At 41.9% G+C, this 18,504-nt stretch overlaps 1 protein-coding gene across 2 annotated transcripts in view; it reads right to left on the reverse strand.

The window, feature by feature from the left end:
- Positions 1–18,504, reverse strand: part of STXBP1 (syntaxin binding protein 1) — a 53,981-nt gene that overhangs the window by 6,316 nt on the left and 29,161 nt on the right. The window contains exons 8-19 of one of the 2 annotated variants that reach the window (XM_075184889.1): positions 18,096–18,180; positions 16,748–16,878; positions 15,089–15,196; positions 14,286–14,346; positions 14,121–14,186; positions 9,417–9,497; positions 9,152–9,290; positions 7,900–8,009; positions 7,393–7,494; positions 6,989–7,074; positions 6,628–6,782; positions 1,119–1,251 (exon numbers count right to left, since the gene is read on the reverse strand). In XM_075184889.1, coding sequence (XP_075040990.1) covers positions 1,142–1,251; positions 6,628–6,782; positions 6,989–7,074; positions 7,393–7,494; positions 7,900–8,009; positions 9,152–9,290; positions 9,417–9,497; positions 14,121–14,186; positions 14,286–14,346; positions 15,089–15,196; positions 16,748–16,878; positions 18,096–18,180 — 1,234 coding nt within the window. In that variant the 3' untranslated portion in view covers positions 1,119–1,141. The remainder of the gene's footprint in view (positions 1–1,118; positions 1,252–6,627; positions 6,783–6,988; positions 7,075–7,392; positions 7,495–7,899; positions 8,010–9,151; positions 9,291–9,416; positions 9,498–14,120; positions 14,187–14,285; positions 14,347–15,088; positions 15,197–16,747; positions 16,879–18,095; positions 18,181–18,504) is intronic. The other variant, XM_075184890.1, reaches the window with a different exon arrangement.

The raw sequence follows: 18,504 nt of genomic DNA on the forward strand, positions 1-18,504 counted from the left end.
TTCTACAGCAGTATAAAGCTAGATCTTACGTGAATGACTTCTCAATACCTTAAGTAATAGGAAAGTTCTCTGCAGTTCTGCGAGTGAAGATTGTGGATTCATACACAGGGCTTATTAACGCTGATGCCAGACACTTTACACAGCCAGCTGTGTAAAGTTCTGTTTTGGCGTCAGCGAGACTCTATTTAAGACAGCACTTGTGAAATTACAGATAAGAATGGTCTCTTTACAATGGGATTATCCCCGAAATGTTGAGGGTTTTTTCCTCCCTTTACCGCTGTGTAATGTGCCTGTTTGTCACGCTGTATTGTTTTGTTTGTGGTGTGAAACTCAATATTGATTACGTATAAGTATAAGTCTACATGTATGTTTAGCATTGTGTACACATTGGTATTCTGTCAAAATTATAAATCCAATTTTGCTGCTTCATGATTATTAATGGGTGTGCTACTATTATATCCTATTTTGGATTCATAGACAGGAGCATTAAGAAAGGTTACAGCAAGCATAACTGACATGCAGTGCTTTATAATTTTAGCTCTTGTCCTAAATCTGATCCTCTTGGTAGACTGTCTAAGTTCTGAAGGTTGTTGTAGCGATTCCCGGTGGGATTTGACAAAAATACTTAATTGAAAAAGCAAATCTGCAGTGGAAAATCAGAGTAACACTGATCGATGTATAATATATGAATTGAAAATGTCAATGGTATGGTTTAACTGTCTGACAACAGGAATATGATATCTAAAGGTCATGGAGAACATGAGATGAGGATGGGGAAGGTTAACCGGAGAACAGAAAAGGCAGCAAAAATGGAATACGGTATAAAGAGTTATGACATAATAAGCTGAAAGGAAGATATAAAGAATGGGAGAAGATGAGACAAAGATCGATCATGGGTGACATGATCAGCGAGAGGTGACATGATCAGCGAGAGGTGGAAGGACACATTTTCAACTGTTCTTATAAATGACATTTCCAACAGAAATTAAAAACCAGCAAGCATTTTCTTATTGTAAAAACAAGAGAAATTAATTGGTGATGTCCGAGCTGAGGGTGAGTGGGGCAGAGAAATCCACGAAGGGTGGAGGGTTTTTGGGGGTATTAAAGTCTCTCTTTACTTTTTGTCCCAGCTCGTTAGACCTCACTCCATGATGGGAGCCGGGTCCTCGAATGACACCCGACTGCTGTCTCGGAAGTCTGGGTGTCTGAGGTCTCCAAGAAATTTGATGGGTGTTAATATGTGAGTGGAACCTGTGAGAGAAGAGAGGGGGGCTGACAAAGGCCTAACACAGACAGGGAGTAGCAGGGTAGGGGTATAAGGAAACGACTGTAGAAAGACTAAACACAGACAAGACATACAGGGAAGAGGAGTGCTGACAAAGACCAAATATAAAGAAGACAGCAGATTGTGCAAGTAGAAATATGACAAATATTTGGAGGAAATTAAATTGTGAGGCTAAATGAGATTAGAATCTAATAGATACAAGGGAGGCAGCAAGGGGAAGCACAAGGGAGGCTGAGGCAGCAGGGGGAAGCACAAGGGAGACTGAGGCAGCAGGAGGAAGCACAAGGGAGGCTGAGGTAGCAGGGGAAGCACAAGGGAGGCCGAGGCAGCAGGAGGAAGCACAAGGGAGGCCGAGGCAGCAGGGGAAGCAAAAGGGAGACTGAGGTAGCAGGGGAAGCACAAGGGAGGCTGAGGTAGCAGGGGAAGCACAAGGGAGACTGAGGTAGCAGGAGGAAGCACAAGGGAGGCTGAGGCAGCAGGAGGAAGCACAAGGGAGGCTGAGGTAGCAGGGGAAGCACAAGGGAGGCTGAGGTAGCAGGGGAAGCACAAGGGAGGCTGAGGTAGCAGGGGAAGCACAAGGGAGACTGAGGTAGCAGGGGAAGCACAAGGGAGACTGAGGTAGCAGGGAAAGCACAAGGGAGACTGAGGCAGCAGGGGAAGCACAAGGGAGACTGAGGTAGCAGGGGAAGCACAAGGGAGGCTGAGGCATTAAGAGAAAGGAGAAACTTTGAAGGCAGTAAACACACAGGAGGCTGAGCAAGCTCTAGTACAAGTAGAAACCCTAATACTGAAATAATTAGAGGAAACACAAGTGAGCATAAGCATGCAAAAAGAAATACAAGACCAAATCAGCGAGAGGAAACAAGAGGGATGCTAAGCCAATGAGGAAACAAATTATTTGATTCTGAGGGGCTGAGAAATAGATATTCAGAAGAATAGATAGATAGATAGATAGATAGATAGATAGATAGATAGATAGGAGTCAGCTAGAAAGATATGAGATAGGTATCTATGAGATAGATAGATAGATATGAGTCAGATAGATAGATAGATAGATAGATAGATAGATAGATAGATAGATAGATAGATAGATAGGAGTCAGTCAGATAGATAGATAGATAGATAGATATATAGATAGGAGTGAGATAGATAGATAGATAGATAGGAGTCAGATAGATAGATATGAGATAGATATCTATGAGATAGATAGATATGAGTCAGCTAGATAGATAGATAGATAGATATGACATAGATAGATAGATAGATAGATAGATAGATAGATAGATAGATAGATAGGAGTCAGCTAGATAGATATGAGATAGATATCTATGAGATAGATAGATATGAGTCAGATAGATAGATAGATAGATAGGAGTCAGCTAGATAGATAGATCGTTAAATAGATATTTATTAGTCAGATAGATAAATAGATAGATAGATAAATAATGAGTCAGATAGATATGAGTCAGATAGATAGATAGATAGATAGATAGATAAATAGATAGATAGGAGTCAGCTAGATAGATATGAGATAGATATTTATGAGATAGATAGATATGAGTCAGATAGATAGATATGAGTCAGATAGATAGATAGATATGAGTCAGATAGATAGATAGATAGGAGTCAGATAGATAGGTAGATAGATAGATATGAGATAGATAGATATGCGTCAGATAGATAGATATGAGATAGATATCTATGAGATAGATAGATATGAGTCAGATAGATAGATAGATATGAGTCAGCTAGATAGATAGATCGTTAAATAGATATTTATTAGTCAGATAGATAAATAGATAGATAGATAAATAATGAGTCAGATAGATATGAGTCAGATAGATAGATAGATAGATAGATAGATAGATAAATAGATAGATAGGAGTCAGCTAGATAGATATGAGATAGATATCTATGAGATAGATAGATATGAGTCAGATAGATAGATATGAGTCAGATAGATAGATAGATATGAGTCAGATAGATAGATAGATAGGAGTCAGATAGATAGGTAGATAGATAGATATGAGATAGATAGATATGCGTCAGATAGATAGATATGAGATAGATATCTATGAGATAGATAGATATGAGTCAGATAGATAGATAGATAGATATGAGTCAGATAGATAGATAGATAGGAGTCAGATAGATAGATAGATAGATAGGAGTCAGATAGATAGGAGTCAGATAGATAGATAGATAGATAGATAGATATGAGATAGATAGATATGCGTCAGATAGATAGATATGAGATAGATATCTATGAGATAGATAGATATGAGTCAGATAGATAGATAGATAGGAGTCAGATGGATAGATAGATAGGAGTCAGATAGATAGATAGATAGATAGATAGGAGTCAGATAGATAGGAGTCAGATAGATAGATAGATAGATAGATAGATAGATATGAGATAGATAGATATGCGTCAGATAGATAGATATGAGATAGATATCTATGAGATAGATAGATATGAGTCAGATAGATAGATAGATAGGAGTCAGATAGATAGATAGATATGAGTCAGATAGATAGATAGGAGTTAGATAGATAGATAGATAGATATGAGATAGATATCTATGAGATAGATAGATATGAGTCAGATAGATAGATAGATAGGAGTTAGATAGATAGATAGATATGAGTCAGATAGATAGATAGATAGGAGTTAGATAGATAGATAGATATGAGATAGATATCTATGAGATAGATAGATATGAGTCAGATAGATAGATAGATAGGAGTTAGATAGATAGATAGATAGGAGTCAGATAGATAGGTAGATAGATAGGAGTCAGATAGATAGATAGATATGAGTCAGATAGATAGATAGATAGATAGGAGTCAGATAGATAGATAGGAGTCAGATAGATAGATAGATAGATAGGAGTCCGATAGATAGGTAGATATGAGTCAGATAGATAGATAGATAGGAGTCAGATAGATAGGTAGATAGATAGGAGTCAGATAGATAGATAGATAGGAGTCAGATAGATAGGTAGATAGATAGGAGTCAGATAGATAGATAGATAGATAGATAGATATGAGATAGATAGATATGTGTCAGATAGATAGATAGTTAGATAGATAAATATGTAAGTTGCTGTCAGAAAAAAGGGAAAACTAAGGGATAGAAAAAGACAAAGGCTGACAAAGGACAGCAAAAGACAAAACACATAATAACATAGACTGAAAAAAACAAGTAAGGGTCAAAAACAGAGTTCAGACATACACTTCTCTAGAGGTGAGAAAACTGTACTATAAATTATCAATTCATAGAAGTCGATGAAAAAACTCTGTTAGCTCTTAAGTATTCATAGCTTCTATATAGAAGGTACAATTAATGCTTTTATGCCAATACATTTTGTTTTATCATCCAACATTGGATAACATTAGAATTAGGGCAACTTAGGTACAGTTTTTTCACCGCATGAAAAATGTGAGCCCTAAAGAGCCATAAATACAGCGACAGAGACAGACATTAAGAAAACAAAATCATCAAAAAATAGACAGACTTAAGACAGGACTGTCAGTAAAGAAGAGAGAGACAAAGAGGCAGTCACAGGCCATATCATCCATACACACCTGGATATGTACTGACATAAAACATACACACATTCCTACAGCTACAGACACACAGACCTATACAACTACAAAGACTGGTCACAGCCCAAGCAGTGTGTCTGTATCAGGGCCCTGAACGTGGTGCTAGATAGGTCTGGTCAACAGGCGGTACAATCAGACTCACAGCAACTAAGTACAAGCAGCCTGTGCTGTCACTCGTTGTGCTCCTGTTGCTTTTCATTCAGTGTCCTCCAGTTGGGTTATGTAGTTGTATTATCTGGCCATGGGGCGATATTATCTGGTCATGGGGCGATATTATCTGGTCATGGGGCGATATTAACTGATCATGGAGCGATATTAACTAGTCATGGGCTGTATTATCTGGCCATGAGGCTGTATTATCTGGCCATGGGGCGATATTAACTGGTCATTGGGCTGTATTATCTGGCCATGGGGCGATATTAACTGGCCATGCGGTGATATTAACTGGTCATGGATCGATATTAACTAGTCATGGGCTGTATTATCTGGCCATGGGGCTGTATTATCTGGCTATGGAGCGATATTAACTGGTCATTGGGCTGTATTATCTGGCCATGGGGTGATATTAACTGGTCATTGGGCTGTATTATCTGGCCATGGGGCGATATTAACTGGTCATGGGGCGATATTAACTGGCTATGGGGTGATATTAACTGGCTATGGGGTGATATTAACTGGCAAGGGGCAATATCATCTGGCTATGGGGCTGTATTATCTGGCCATGGGGCGATATTAAATGCCCATGGGGTGATATTAACTGACCATGGGGTGATATTAACTGGCTAAGGGGCAATATCATCTGGCCATGGGGCTGTATTATCTGGCCATGGGGCGATATTAACTGCCCATGGGGTGATATTAACTGGCCATGGGGTGATATTAACTGGTCACAGGGCTGAATTATCTGGCCCTCGGGGCTATATTAACTGGCCATGGGGCTATATTAACTGGTCATGGGGCTATATTAACTGGTCATGGAGCGATATTAACTGGTCATGGAGCGATATTATCTGGCCATGAGGTGATATTAACTGACCATGGGGCGATATTAACTGGCTTAGAGGCAATATCATCTGGCAATGGGGCTGTGTTATCTGGCCATGGGGCGATATTAACTGGTCATGGGGCTGTATTATCTGGCCATGGGGCGATATTAACTGGTCATGGGGCGATATTAACTGGCTTAGGGGCAATATCATCCGGCCATGGGGCTGTATTATCAGGCTATGGGGTGATTTTAACTGGCTAGGAGGCTTTATTAACTGGCCATGGAGCAATATTAACTGGCCATGGGGCAGTACTAACCAGCCGTGGGGCAGCATTAATATGCTGTATATACGCCTGTACAATACAAGGCAGCAGAATGTGTCCAACATATATATTCTTGTGTTATAGGGAGGCAAATAATCATAAGTTGCTGCAGAGCTAACCAGCTTCTCATGTTTTAATGCATTACTGACAAATACACAGCGTAACACACATGTAAATAATAACAGACACATATACACAGTAACACGCACACAAACGTAACCTTTAATAGATGCACAAACATGGTAGCACACATGTAGTTTATAACAGGCACACATACATCATGAAAAGCATACACATATAAATAACATCGACAAACACACATTGTTACAGACACACAGTAAAAGGGTTCTGTTCTTAGCTCACTAGCAGATCCCAGGACACAGTCCTTCACAGTATGGATAATCTACATCATCGCCACTCACCTATAAGGACCTCCCACTTGCCGCTGGCCTGTGATACCTCATATGCACAGCGCATCTCATTCAGACCCACTCCACCCAGGATGAAGATGATCAGACGAGGACCAGCTCGATACTCCCCTGGCGCCTTGTTCTTGTGCCAGTGTCCGTAGCGGGCACTGAGGATAAAATGTCAATAAATTAAGGCATTCAAATATTTCACAAATAATGAGGCTAACTCCTCAACAGGAAGCAGCTACCTACTGCCACTAGGTAAAATATGGGTTTTATTTGACATTATTTGCTGTATACAGAGGAACCAACTGGGACTAAGCAGAGTATAAATGTAATTTTGTTCGAACCAAAGTGGTATTTTCACACCAACCTTACTGCTGTTGTACTAAAAGAGGCGGAGGAACGGGTGGAGATGTATGGGTAGTGTTTTGTGTCCAGCTTGTCCTCAATGGTGTCCTGGATTAATAGGAAATTGTGGAAACAAGAGAATTATTATAAGAAAAGGATGAAGAAATATAGGCGGAATTAGTGGTCGAAGTGGACATTTAGATATGGTGGTATGGAAAATGTAAGTCAACAGAACACTTCAACCACTGGGTATAACTAAAAAAAAAACAACAAAAGCAAACCAATATAAAAATGAACACAGAAAGGAAGAAAATAAAATGTCATATAATCAATGGATATCTAGTTTCCATCATAAAGGGTATCCCCAATCCCAGTGGCTGGGGTAAAAACCCCTTAGCTGCTCCCATCCAAGCCTGACCCCCTTACCTCCATGATATCTTTGACAACTGGGGTCCACCGAGACAGCTGATAGGTCTGTTCACTAATTCTCTCTTTGCGGTCTGGTTTACTCCTACGACGGAGTGTGGACTACGGATTGAACAGATTGTTATCATGTGACATCACACATTTGGAACTCTAGAATGAAACACATACCCAAACCAGCGGAGGCAAAACATATCTAGTTATGAGAAGTGTATTCAGCTCTCTGTTATAATGATACATGTTGTTTGTAGTACTGGGAAAAGCAAACAGGCTCTAAACAAACAATCATACACATAACAAAGGGCAGCCCATCACCTGGAACAGGTCACAATTTGTATGTAATATGAGATATTATTAGCCACTGAGGATCTGCCTCTGGGAGTTTCGCTTTGTTAGGATGACGTTGTAATCACAATTTCCAAGTTGGTCCACTCTATCCTGAACAAACGTTAGAGCCCATCGATGCTGGTTTCTCTCCCCCCAGACCTTATCGCCAAGAACTATACCTACATCAGTGATGATGGGGATTCCTAAGTGGCCCATGTTGGTGATGATCTCACTGTCTTCTGGAGGAATCTGTGCGTGTTGGATCAACTTGTTCAGATTCTCCTCGGTAATCCCTGAAATAGGTGGAGAAAATTACTCATCCATCTTGTTACTCTTCTTTCCCTTACTTCATCGATGTACTTTGTTCCCTAGGACTTTAATTTCCCAGCAGATCCTCAACTTAAAGTCTTTGATATGGCATTGTTGTATTTTTAAATATGTGTGGGACATATGGCTTGACACAAGAGCAATAGGTGCTTTCATTTTTAATGTCCAAAGTTACCATTATCCACTAGTCAACCACCTCCCATCTCTATTGTAATTGTTCACGTCCAATCCCACTCTCCCTATAGCACTATAAAACAAAATCTTCCAAACTCACCACTTCATGCTCCCCTCTACTACCACCTCTTGAACATCAAGTCCATCCCCTTCCTTTGCCCACAATCTCAATTTTATCCTAGTTGCTCCTATTGTCTCTCACTACCCCTCCCTCTAGAATGTAAGCTCTTACGGGCAGGGTCCTCTCTACCTATTGTCTCATAACTGTCTACTGTCCGTCTTCCACATATGTCCTGTCATGTCTTTTGCTACATTCTAAGTATGTCCTATCTGTATTTGTACGATTGTCCGGCACTAAGGAATTAGTGGCAACTTATAAAAAAACAATAATCTAGAATACTTATTAAATAATTAAGAAAGGTTATAAGAGAGGTGGCAGCCTACAATCTCTCCAATTCTGCTGCCATAGGGCTGTACAGAAATCAGGGCCTGGGGAGTTGGTATTCTCCTGCTAATCATGGAGCCAGGGTGAAGCTGGCAACAGAGTGGCCTAGTGGTTAGCACTTCTGCCTCACAGCACTGGGGTCATGAGTTCAATTCCCGACCATGGCCTTATCTGTGTGGCGTTTGTATGTTCTCCCTGTGTTTGCGTGGGTTTCCTCCGGGTGCTCCGGTTTCCTCCCACACTCCAAAAAACATACTAGTAGGTTAATTGGCTGCTATCAAAATTGACCCTAGTCTCTCTATCTTTCTTTCTCTGTCTGTCTGTCTGTGTGTGAGTGTGTGTCTATATTAGGGAATTTAGACTGTAAGCTCCAATGGGGCAGGGACTGATGTGAATGAGTTCTCTGTACAGCGCTGCGGAATTAGTGGCGCTATGTAAATAACTGATGATGATGATCATCTAAATGTAGATCTGCATTCTCCCACTTACCGTTCTTAAGAAAGATGTACAGGAGAATGATGCGGATCTTATCGTATGTACTGACATTCCCATCCAGGAGGATAGGGACGATGGCCCTCATGGGATCCTTAATCTTTTCCCCCTCTGCATCTGTGCCCATCGCAAGATCCTAAGAAATAATCACATGAGGAATCTCTGTGACTGCCTATGGCTCCGAGGCAGTGATTGTAACCAGCGCCTCTGAGCGCACCGATTATCGGTATATGTTATCTATACATGGTCGTCTGTGTCTCACCTGTTCTACGCGGCAGAGTTTATCCACAGTTCCTTGATAGTGCTTCATGCAGTCTTCAGCCAGGTGTAAGTGAGTGGAGTACTGCAGAGAAAACATGGTGTTACATCCTGCGTTTTACAGGGCATGTTTACATAGACTGACACAACAGGAAGGATGTCTACATGTACAACCTAGTAGTACATGAATGATAACTGCATGTGGGAAATGCATAAGTGCATTCACTGGAAGAAGATATTTATGCTGAGTGTACAAACTGGCAGTCAGGGGAGATCTGAGTGTATGAACTGGCACAGTCAGGAAGTGTCTGCATACATGAACTGAAGAATAAGTATTATGACCCTATATGAACTGACTGGAACATGATCAGTATTTCATATATGTATTGACTATGACAGGAGAAGTGTTACCTTTATGTACTGACTATGACAGGGGCAGTGTTACCTGTATGTACTGACTATGACAGGAGCAGTGTTACCTGTATGTACTGACTATGACAGGAACAGTGTTACCTGTACGGACTGACTATGACAGGAGCAGTGTTACCTGTATGTACTGACTATGACAGGAGCAGTGTTACCTGTGTGTACTGACTATGACAGGAGCAGTGTTACCTGTACGTACTGACTATGACAGGAGCAGTGTTACCTGTACGTACTGACTATGACAGGGGCAGTGTTACCTGTATGTACTGACTATGACAGGAGCAGTGTTACCTGTATGTACTGACTATGACAGGAGCAGTGTTACCTGTGTGTACTGACTATGACAGGAGCAGTGTTACCTGTATGTACTGACTATGACAGGAGCAGTGTTACCTGTATGTACTGACTATGACAGGAGCAGTGTTACCTGTATGTACTGACTATGACAGGAGCAGTGTTACCTGTATGTACTGACTATGACAGGAGCAGTGTTACCTGTGTGTACTGACTATGACAGGAGCAGTGTTACCTGTACGTACTGACTATGACAGGAGCAGTGTTACCTGTATGTACTGACTATGACAGGAGCAGTGTTACCTGTATGTACTGACTATGACAGGAGCAGTGTTACCTGTATGTACTGACTATGACAGGAGCAGTGTTACCTGTATGTACTGACTATGACAGGAGCAGTGTTACCTGTGTGTACTGACTATGACAGGAGCAGTGTTACCTGTATGTACTGACTATGACAGGAGCAGTGTTACCTGTATGTACTGACTATGACAGGAGCAGTGTTACCTGTATGTACTGACTATGACAGGAGCAGTGTTACCTGTATGTACTGACTATGACAGGAGCAGTGTTACCTGTATGTACTGACTATGACAGGAGCAGTGTTACCTGTATGTACTGACTATGACAGGAGCAGTGTTACCTGTATGTACTGACTATGACAGGAGCAGTGTTACCTGTATGTACTGACTATGACAGGAGCAGTGTTACCTGTATGTACTGACTATGAGAGGAGCAGTGTTACCTGTATGTACTGACTATGACAGGAGCAGTGTTACCTGTGTGTACTGACTATGACAGGAGCAGTGTTACCTGTACGTACTGACTATGACAGGAGCAGTGTTACCTGTACGTACTGACTATGACAGGAGCAGTGTTACCTGTACGTACTGACTATGACAGGAGCAGTGTTACCTGTACGTACTGACTATGACAGGAGCAGTGTTAACTGTGTGTACTGACTATGACAGGAGCAGTGTTACCCGTGTGTACTGACTATGACAGGAGCAGTGTTACCTGTACGTACTGACTATGACAAGGGCAGTGTTACCTGTACGTACTGACTATGACAGGAGCAGTGTTACCTGTACGTACTGACTATGACAGGAGCAGTGTTACCTGTACGTACTGACTATGACAGGAGCAGTGTTACCTGTACGTACTGACTATGACAGGAGCAGTGTTACCTGTACGTACTGACTATGACAGGAGCAGTGTTACCTGTACGTACTGACTATGACAGGAGCAGTGTTACCTGTACGTACTGACTATGACAGGAGCAGTGTTACCTGTATGTACTGACTATGACAGGGGCAGTGTTACCTGTATGTACTGACTATGACAGGAGCAGTGTTACCTGTATGTACTGACTATGACAGGAACAGTGTTACCTGTACGGACTGACTATGACAGGAGCAGTGTTACCTGTATGTACTGACTATGACAGGAGCAGTGTTACCTGTGTGTACTGACTATGACAGGAGCAGTGTTACCTGTACGTACTGACTATGACAGGAGCAGTGTTACCTGTACGTACTGACTATGACAGGGGCAGTGTTACCTGTACGTACTGACTATGACAGGAGCAGTGTTACCTGTACGTACTGACTATGACAGGAGCAGTGTTACCTGTACGTACTGACTATGACAGGGGCAGTGTTACCTGTATGTACTGACTATGACAGGAGCAGTGTTACCTGTGTGTACTGACTATGACAGGAGCAGTGTTACCTGTATGTACTGACTATGACAGGGGCAGTGTTACCTGTATGTACTGACTATGACAGGAGCAGTGTTACCTGTGTGTACTGACTATGACAGGAGCAGTGTTACCTGTACGTACTGACTATGACAGGGGCAGTGTTACCTGTATGTACTGACTATGACAGGAGCAGTGTTACCTGTGTGTACTGACTATGACAGGAGCAGTGTTACCTGTACGTACTGACTATGACAGGAGCAGTGTTACCTGTACGTACTGACTATGACAGGAGCAGTGTTACCTGTATGTACTGACTATGACAGGAGCAGTGTTACCTGTATGTACTGACTATGACAGGAGCAGTGTTACCTGTATGTACTGACTATGACAGGAGCAGTGTTACCTGTGTGTACTGACTATGACAGGAGCAGTGTTACCTGTATGTACTGACTATGACAGGAGCAGTGTTACCTGTGTGTACTGACTATGACAGGAGCAGTGTTACCTGTACGTACTGACTATGACAGGAGCAGTGTTACCTGTACGTACTGACTATGACAGGAGCAGTGTTACCTGTACGTACTGACTATGACAGGAGCAGTGTTACCTGTACGTACTGACTATGACAGGAGCAGTGTTAACTGTGTGTACTGACTATGACAGGGGCAGTGTTACCTGTACGTACTGACTATGACAGGAGCAGTGTTACCTGTACGTACTGACTATGACAGGAGCAGTGTTACCTGTACGTACTGACTATGACAGGAGCAGTGTTACCTGTACGTACTGACTATGACAGGAGCAGTGTTACCTGTACGTACTGACTATGACAGGAGCAGTGTTACCTGTACGTACTGACTATGACAGGAGCAGTGTTACCTGTACGTACTGACTATGACAGGAGCAGTGTTACCTGTACGTACTGACTATGACAGGAGCAGTGTTACCTGTACGTACTGACTATGACAGGAGCAGTGTTACCTGTACGTACTGACTATGACAGGAGCAGTGTTACCTGTACGTACTGACTATGACAGGAGCAGTGTTATCTGTACGTACTGACTATGACAGTAGCAGTGTTACCTGTACGTACTGACTATGACAGGAGCAGTGTTACCTGTACGTACTGACTATGACAGGAGCAGTGTTAACTGTACTTACTGACTATGACAGGAGCAGTGTTATCTGTGTGTACTGACTATGACAGGAGCAGTGTTACCTGTGTGTACTGACTATGACAGGAGCAGTGTTATCTGTGTGTACTGACTATGACAGGAGCAGTGTTACCTGTATGTACTGACTATGACAGGCGTAGTGTTACCTGTATGTACTGACTATGACAGGACCAGTGTTACCTGTATGTACTGACTATGACAGGAGCAGTGTTACCTGTACGTACTGACTATGACAGGGGCAGTGTTACCTGTATGTACTGACTATGACAGGACCAGTGTTACCTGTATGTACTGACTATGAGAGGAGCAGTGTTACCTGTATGTACTGACTATGACAGGACCAGTGTTACCTGTATGTACTGACTATGACAGGAGCAGTGATACCTGTATGTACTGACTATGACAGGAGCAGTGTCACCTGTGTGTACTGACTATGACAGGACCAGTGTTACCTGTATGTACTGACTATGACAGGAGCAGTGTTACCTGTACGTACTGACTATGACAGGAGCAGTGTTACCTGTGTGTACTGACTATGACAGGAGCAGTGTTACCTGTATGTACTGACTATGACAGGAGCAGTGTTACTTGTATGTACTGACTATGACAGGAGCAGTGTTACCTGTACGTACTGACTATGACAGGGGCAGTGTTACCTGTATGTACTGACTATGACAGGAGCAGTGTTACCTGTACGTACTGACTATGACAGGGGCAGTGTTACCTGTACGTACTGACTATGGCAGGAGCAGTGTTACCTGTATGTACTGACTATGACAGGAGCAGTGTTACCTGTGTGTACTGACTATGACAGGAGCAGTGTTACCTGTACGTACTGACTATGACAGGAGCAGTGATACCTGTACGTACTGACTATGACAGGAGCAGTGTTACCTGTGTGTACTGACTATGACAGGAGCAGTGTTACCTGTGTGTACTGACTATGACAGGAGCAGTGTTACCTGTATGTACTGACTATGACAGGAGCAGTGTTACCTGTACGTACTGGCTGAAATGTAATGATCACACCAGGGAATTGCACAGTGAGACAGTGGTGTCTGAATGTAACGAACGTCAGGAATGATTTGATATTTATTAACATTCTGTTCACCTTGCTCAGCTCCTTCTGATACTGCGGCATCTTCTTCAGCATTTGGGAGAGATCTCTCATGGTTGTCTATGAAAGAAAGAATGAGACCAATTATCATTTCCCCATCATGTCATAGAGTAAGACATGTTACCGGATAGATGTATGATATCCGTGTGAATCAGTCACCTTGTCACCTGTGTTCATCCTCTTGCTAGATGAGAAGTCCTTTAGAGAGCGAGTTACTTCTCTGCATAGAAGAAGAAAGAGGACATCACATCAGTTGCTCTATGACAGGGGTCAGGGAACTTTTTTACTTTTTACCCCAAAATATATTTAGATACGCCGACGTTACCCCTTGATTTGAAAGGAAGGAAATCATATACTATTAATTATTTGAATTCAAAATTTTATTGAATCTATTCAAAATTTCTTTGAAAGCTTCAACTGCAAAACTTCAGGTTTTGGAGAAATGATGTTGCTTTATTTTTGATACGAGAGCATCAATATTGGGGCATTTTGATGTCAGAGCAATTTGGATACAGTCTTCAGCGTCCAATCGATTTCTCTGCTTTATTTTTATGTTCGTTAGAGTGGAAAATCCTTGTTCGCAAAGGTAGGTTGTTGCAAAAGGCAGCAACTTTTTGACTGCTTCCTTATGTGCAATTTTGAATGCCTTTGCAGCTGTTGACATCCAAAAATATGACAGATCTGCTTTGTTTTCAAATGCAATACGTGCTTCATTATTGCATCGAAGCTCAAGAAGTGCCTCTGCCAACCCTTGAGGATCTTCTGGTACAACAGCAATTTCACATTTAAAGGGGTCAACAATCCAACTGACAGCATGTGAACCGGCAGCATTACCCCCAGGAATTTCATTTTTACTCCATTTGGGGTAATTTACCCCTGTTCCCTGACCACTGCTCTATGAGTATCTTTTATGGCTTTATTTGAAATGTGTCTGGACCCAACAATTCGACTACAGTACTTACTGAGACACTTCAGCAATGTGCTTGTGACGTAAGCCCACCCAGAGATCATCATCTTCATCTAGCAGAACCTCCTTCACTCGCTGCTCTCCTATACCGCTGGTCTCATACCTGTTGAAGAGAAAGGTCTTGAAGAGAAACCGTCACGGGTGTCTCATTCACCCGACTGATAGTTTAAAACAGAAAAGCTGTTGAGTTAAACCCTTGTGAGAGAATCCTTAGTCTTGTGCAGAATCCATCTGTCTTCTATGGTTTCTTATAATTGACCCACCAGTCATGTAGAAACTGACCCACAACCCTCTAACTATTAAAAGCTTTGATACAGATGACAATAATTGGGTTGGTTCAGACCTAGTTGGCTGAGTGTACGTGCTGATCCTGATCAACACTTGGGGGTAAACTTATCAAGCTGCGGGTTTAAACAAGTGGAGATGTTGCCTATAGCAACCAATCAGATTCTAGTTATCATTTATGTAGTACATTCTACAAAATGATAGCTAGAATCTGATTGGTTGCTATAGGCAACATCTCCACTTTTTCAAACAAGCAGCTTGATAAATTTACCCCTTGATCAGGATCTATCAGATGTCAATAACGACTGGTGGAAAATAGTCAGAAGATGACTATATGTACCATTATTGTCCATCTGCGTGAATTGTGCGGAGAGCCAGATCTGTCCCATTGGGTGAACATGTTTGTGGCTAAATTGTACATATATCCAGGTGCTCATTACTCGGGTTAAGATCATGCAAAGTTAATAAATCATTGCACAACCATGGGCATCTTATTTTAAAACAATAATATGTGCAAAAAACACTTTAATTTTGTCACGGGCTGCGGCGGTACGCCACATCCTGGCGTGAACTAGCAGCCGGGCGTGTGCTTTAGTTTCTGTGCTCTGTTATTATCCTTGTGGCATAGATGTTAGGGGGTGAAGGGACATCCTCCAACACAAGGGGGAGCTCTCATATGATTTAAACTGGTTCACTTATATTTTTATACATGCTTCCTGGTTATGTTATTACCTATGCTAGTTCTAGCTAGTAATTAATTAGCTGCCTCCTGAGGCTGATTGTCAGCCCTATCCTCCTCTGTCCTGATTGGCTCTTAGTACTATTTAAGGCAGTGAGATCTGAGCCTCACTGCCGGTTATAGCGGCCTGTTTTCAGTTCTGCTGCCTGCTACCTTGTTCCTGTGTTGGTGTTTCTACCTCTGATTGATTACCCGTTTATGACCCTTGCCTGTTCCTGGACTCTGAATCTGTGCTTCTGACCCTGATCTATTGCTTGGACTCTTACGCTGCTGTTTTGCCTGTGACCTCTGACCTCGGCTTGTTTACTGGTTTCGCTGTCTGCTGCCAGCCCTCGACCCTTGCTTGGATTCACTCTCCTGTTTGCTCCTACACACTATCGCTGGGTTCTCCCCAGTCAGTGCACATCTCATGACCCTCTGTTTGTCTGCGGCCAAGTCTGTCCCCACCACTAGGGGCTCCAGTGAACACCAGACTTTCAGAGCAGACTCTGGGTTTTGCTGTACTGGCTGGAGGGGTTCCTAACAAATTTTAACTGTATACACAAAATTCTTAAAACTAAAAGGTATCCGAACTATATTTCACCAGCCAACATTATTAGACCTAGGTAAGGCAACAATGTCCCGTCTTACTTATAGACATCATTCTCCACCGGCAGGAGGTCGTAACTCATGGCCTGGAAAGTTAGTTCATGCAGAACTGGCGAGGCTGGATCAAAACCTCGGTCTAGGATGATGAGTTGTGAACGAGCCTTGTCTGGACCCTGTACAAAGAGAGAGGATTTTATAGGTGACACATCTAAAACATACTGGGGGGTTCGCTCCCAATATTGTGGTCCAGATATACTGTATAGAAAAAATGACTTTACTTTTTAGCCCCAAATTTGGCACTGCTACATAAAACAGGTTATTTTCACAATCCACACTATTTTATTCCTCAAATCATTTTTTTGAAAAGATAAAACAAAACAAATAAAGTATTGCTGTACGTTAAAACATTTTCTCAGCTTAGAGCATTAACACAGTATAAGAAAATAATCAAATCCCAAACTCCATCTATTATAAATTAAATGATGTTTTTACTGGTACACCAATATTTATTAGGAAAGAAATCAGAGACCATGATGTGACAGGTTATCTTATTATTATGGACAGAAATCTAAAACTAATTTTCAAAACGTAAAGCAACGTTACAAAGTATTCACTGGTGTAAAAATGTACATGTAAATAATAAAGACATGCCCTCCCTAATAACATATGTATCCAGTATACTGCATGATAATATACAATGTAACTTGACTTTTTAAATATAACTTACATCAATAAATAAATAGACATCTCATGAGGTCCCAGAAGAAATAAGTGCTGTGCTATGGTGCCATATACAGTGCTTCTGGTACCCCTCTCACCGGTGCAGGAGTCGACTGGGCAGGGGGACATCTACCCCCGGGCCAGTCCTATTGTGGGCTACATTGGGCTGGGTCACTGGGTATCTGCCTTTCTTTCCTTTAGAATGTTCCTAATAAGCTGCTGAGCCGAGTCTCACCCCCCTTGGCCTAAAATTTGCGAGCCAATCCCTGCACTGGTGCATGTTAAGGCAAAGTGGTCTGGAGTACCGATAGAACATGCACCTCAGGCTTCTGCCAACTGGCCCCTTGGCCTTCAATCAAGGTAGCCTGTCGGTGGGTCTAACACAGGTACACTAGATGTTAGCCAAGAGGCCGAGAAGCGATATGCTGCAACAACTCTACATACACTTATCGTCTAAGGACAATTATTTTTTGGACTGAACCAATATTCACAAGAATGCAGAATATTGGGTTTACTAGGATCTGGTGCCTCATGCTTCTGTGATGTTATTGATTCATCATATTGCACAATATCCCATAGACATGCTTTGTTACAATGGCATAAACTTCTTAACTAAGGGATGCGTTATCAAAACATTTGTTTTTCAATTTTTCTCTTGTCCATGACTCACCTCTCCCATAGTCGGATCATCAGCCTTGTAAGCATCCAGCTTATCTTGGATCAGCTGTGCAAGCATTGCATTATCCTTATAATCTCTGCGGAGAAATACCACGGGTCATTAATGCAGTTATGCAGCCTACTTACATAACACTGCACTAAACATACTGCACAACGTCAACTCTGGAGGGTGCTTCACTCATATCCTCCTTGTCTAACATCCGCACCTCCCACCTGCCCCTCTTACTATAACTAGGAACAAGAGCCCAGCCATAATAGCTTGTGAAATAGATCCACAAAATCATCATCACCATTTATTTACATAGCACCACCAGTAACGCAAATGAAAAAAAATATACATAAAAAGCTACAAAATGTAAAACACAAATCTTCATTAATGAAGTAAACAATTAGAAAAATAA

The sequence above is a fragment of the Mixophyes fleayi genome, chromosome 9 (assembly GCF_038048845.1).
Source record: "Mixophyes fleayi isolate aMixFle1 chromosome 9, aMixFle1.hap1, whole genome shotgun sequence".
NCBI lineage: Eukaryota > Metazoa > Chordata > Amphibia > Anura > Limnodynastidae > Mixophyes > Mixophyes fleayi.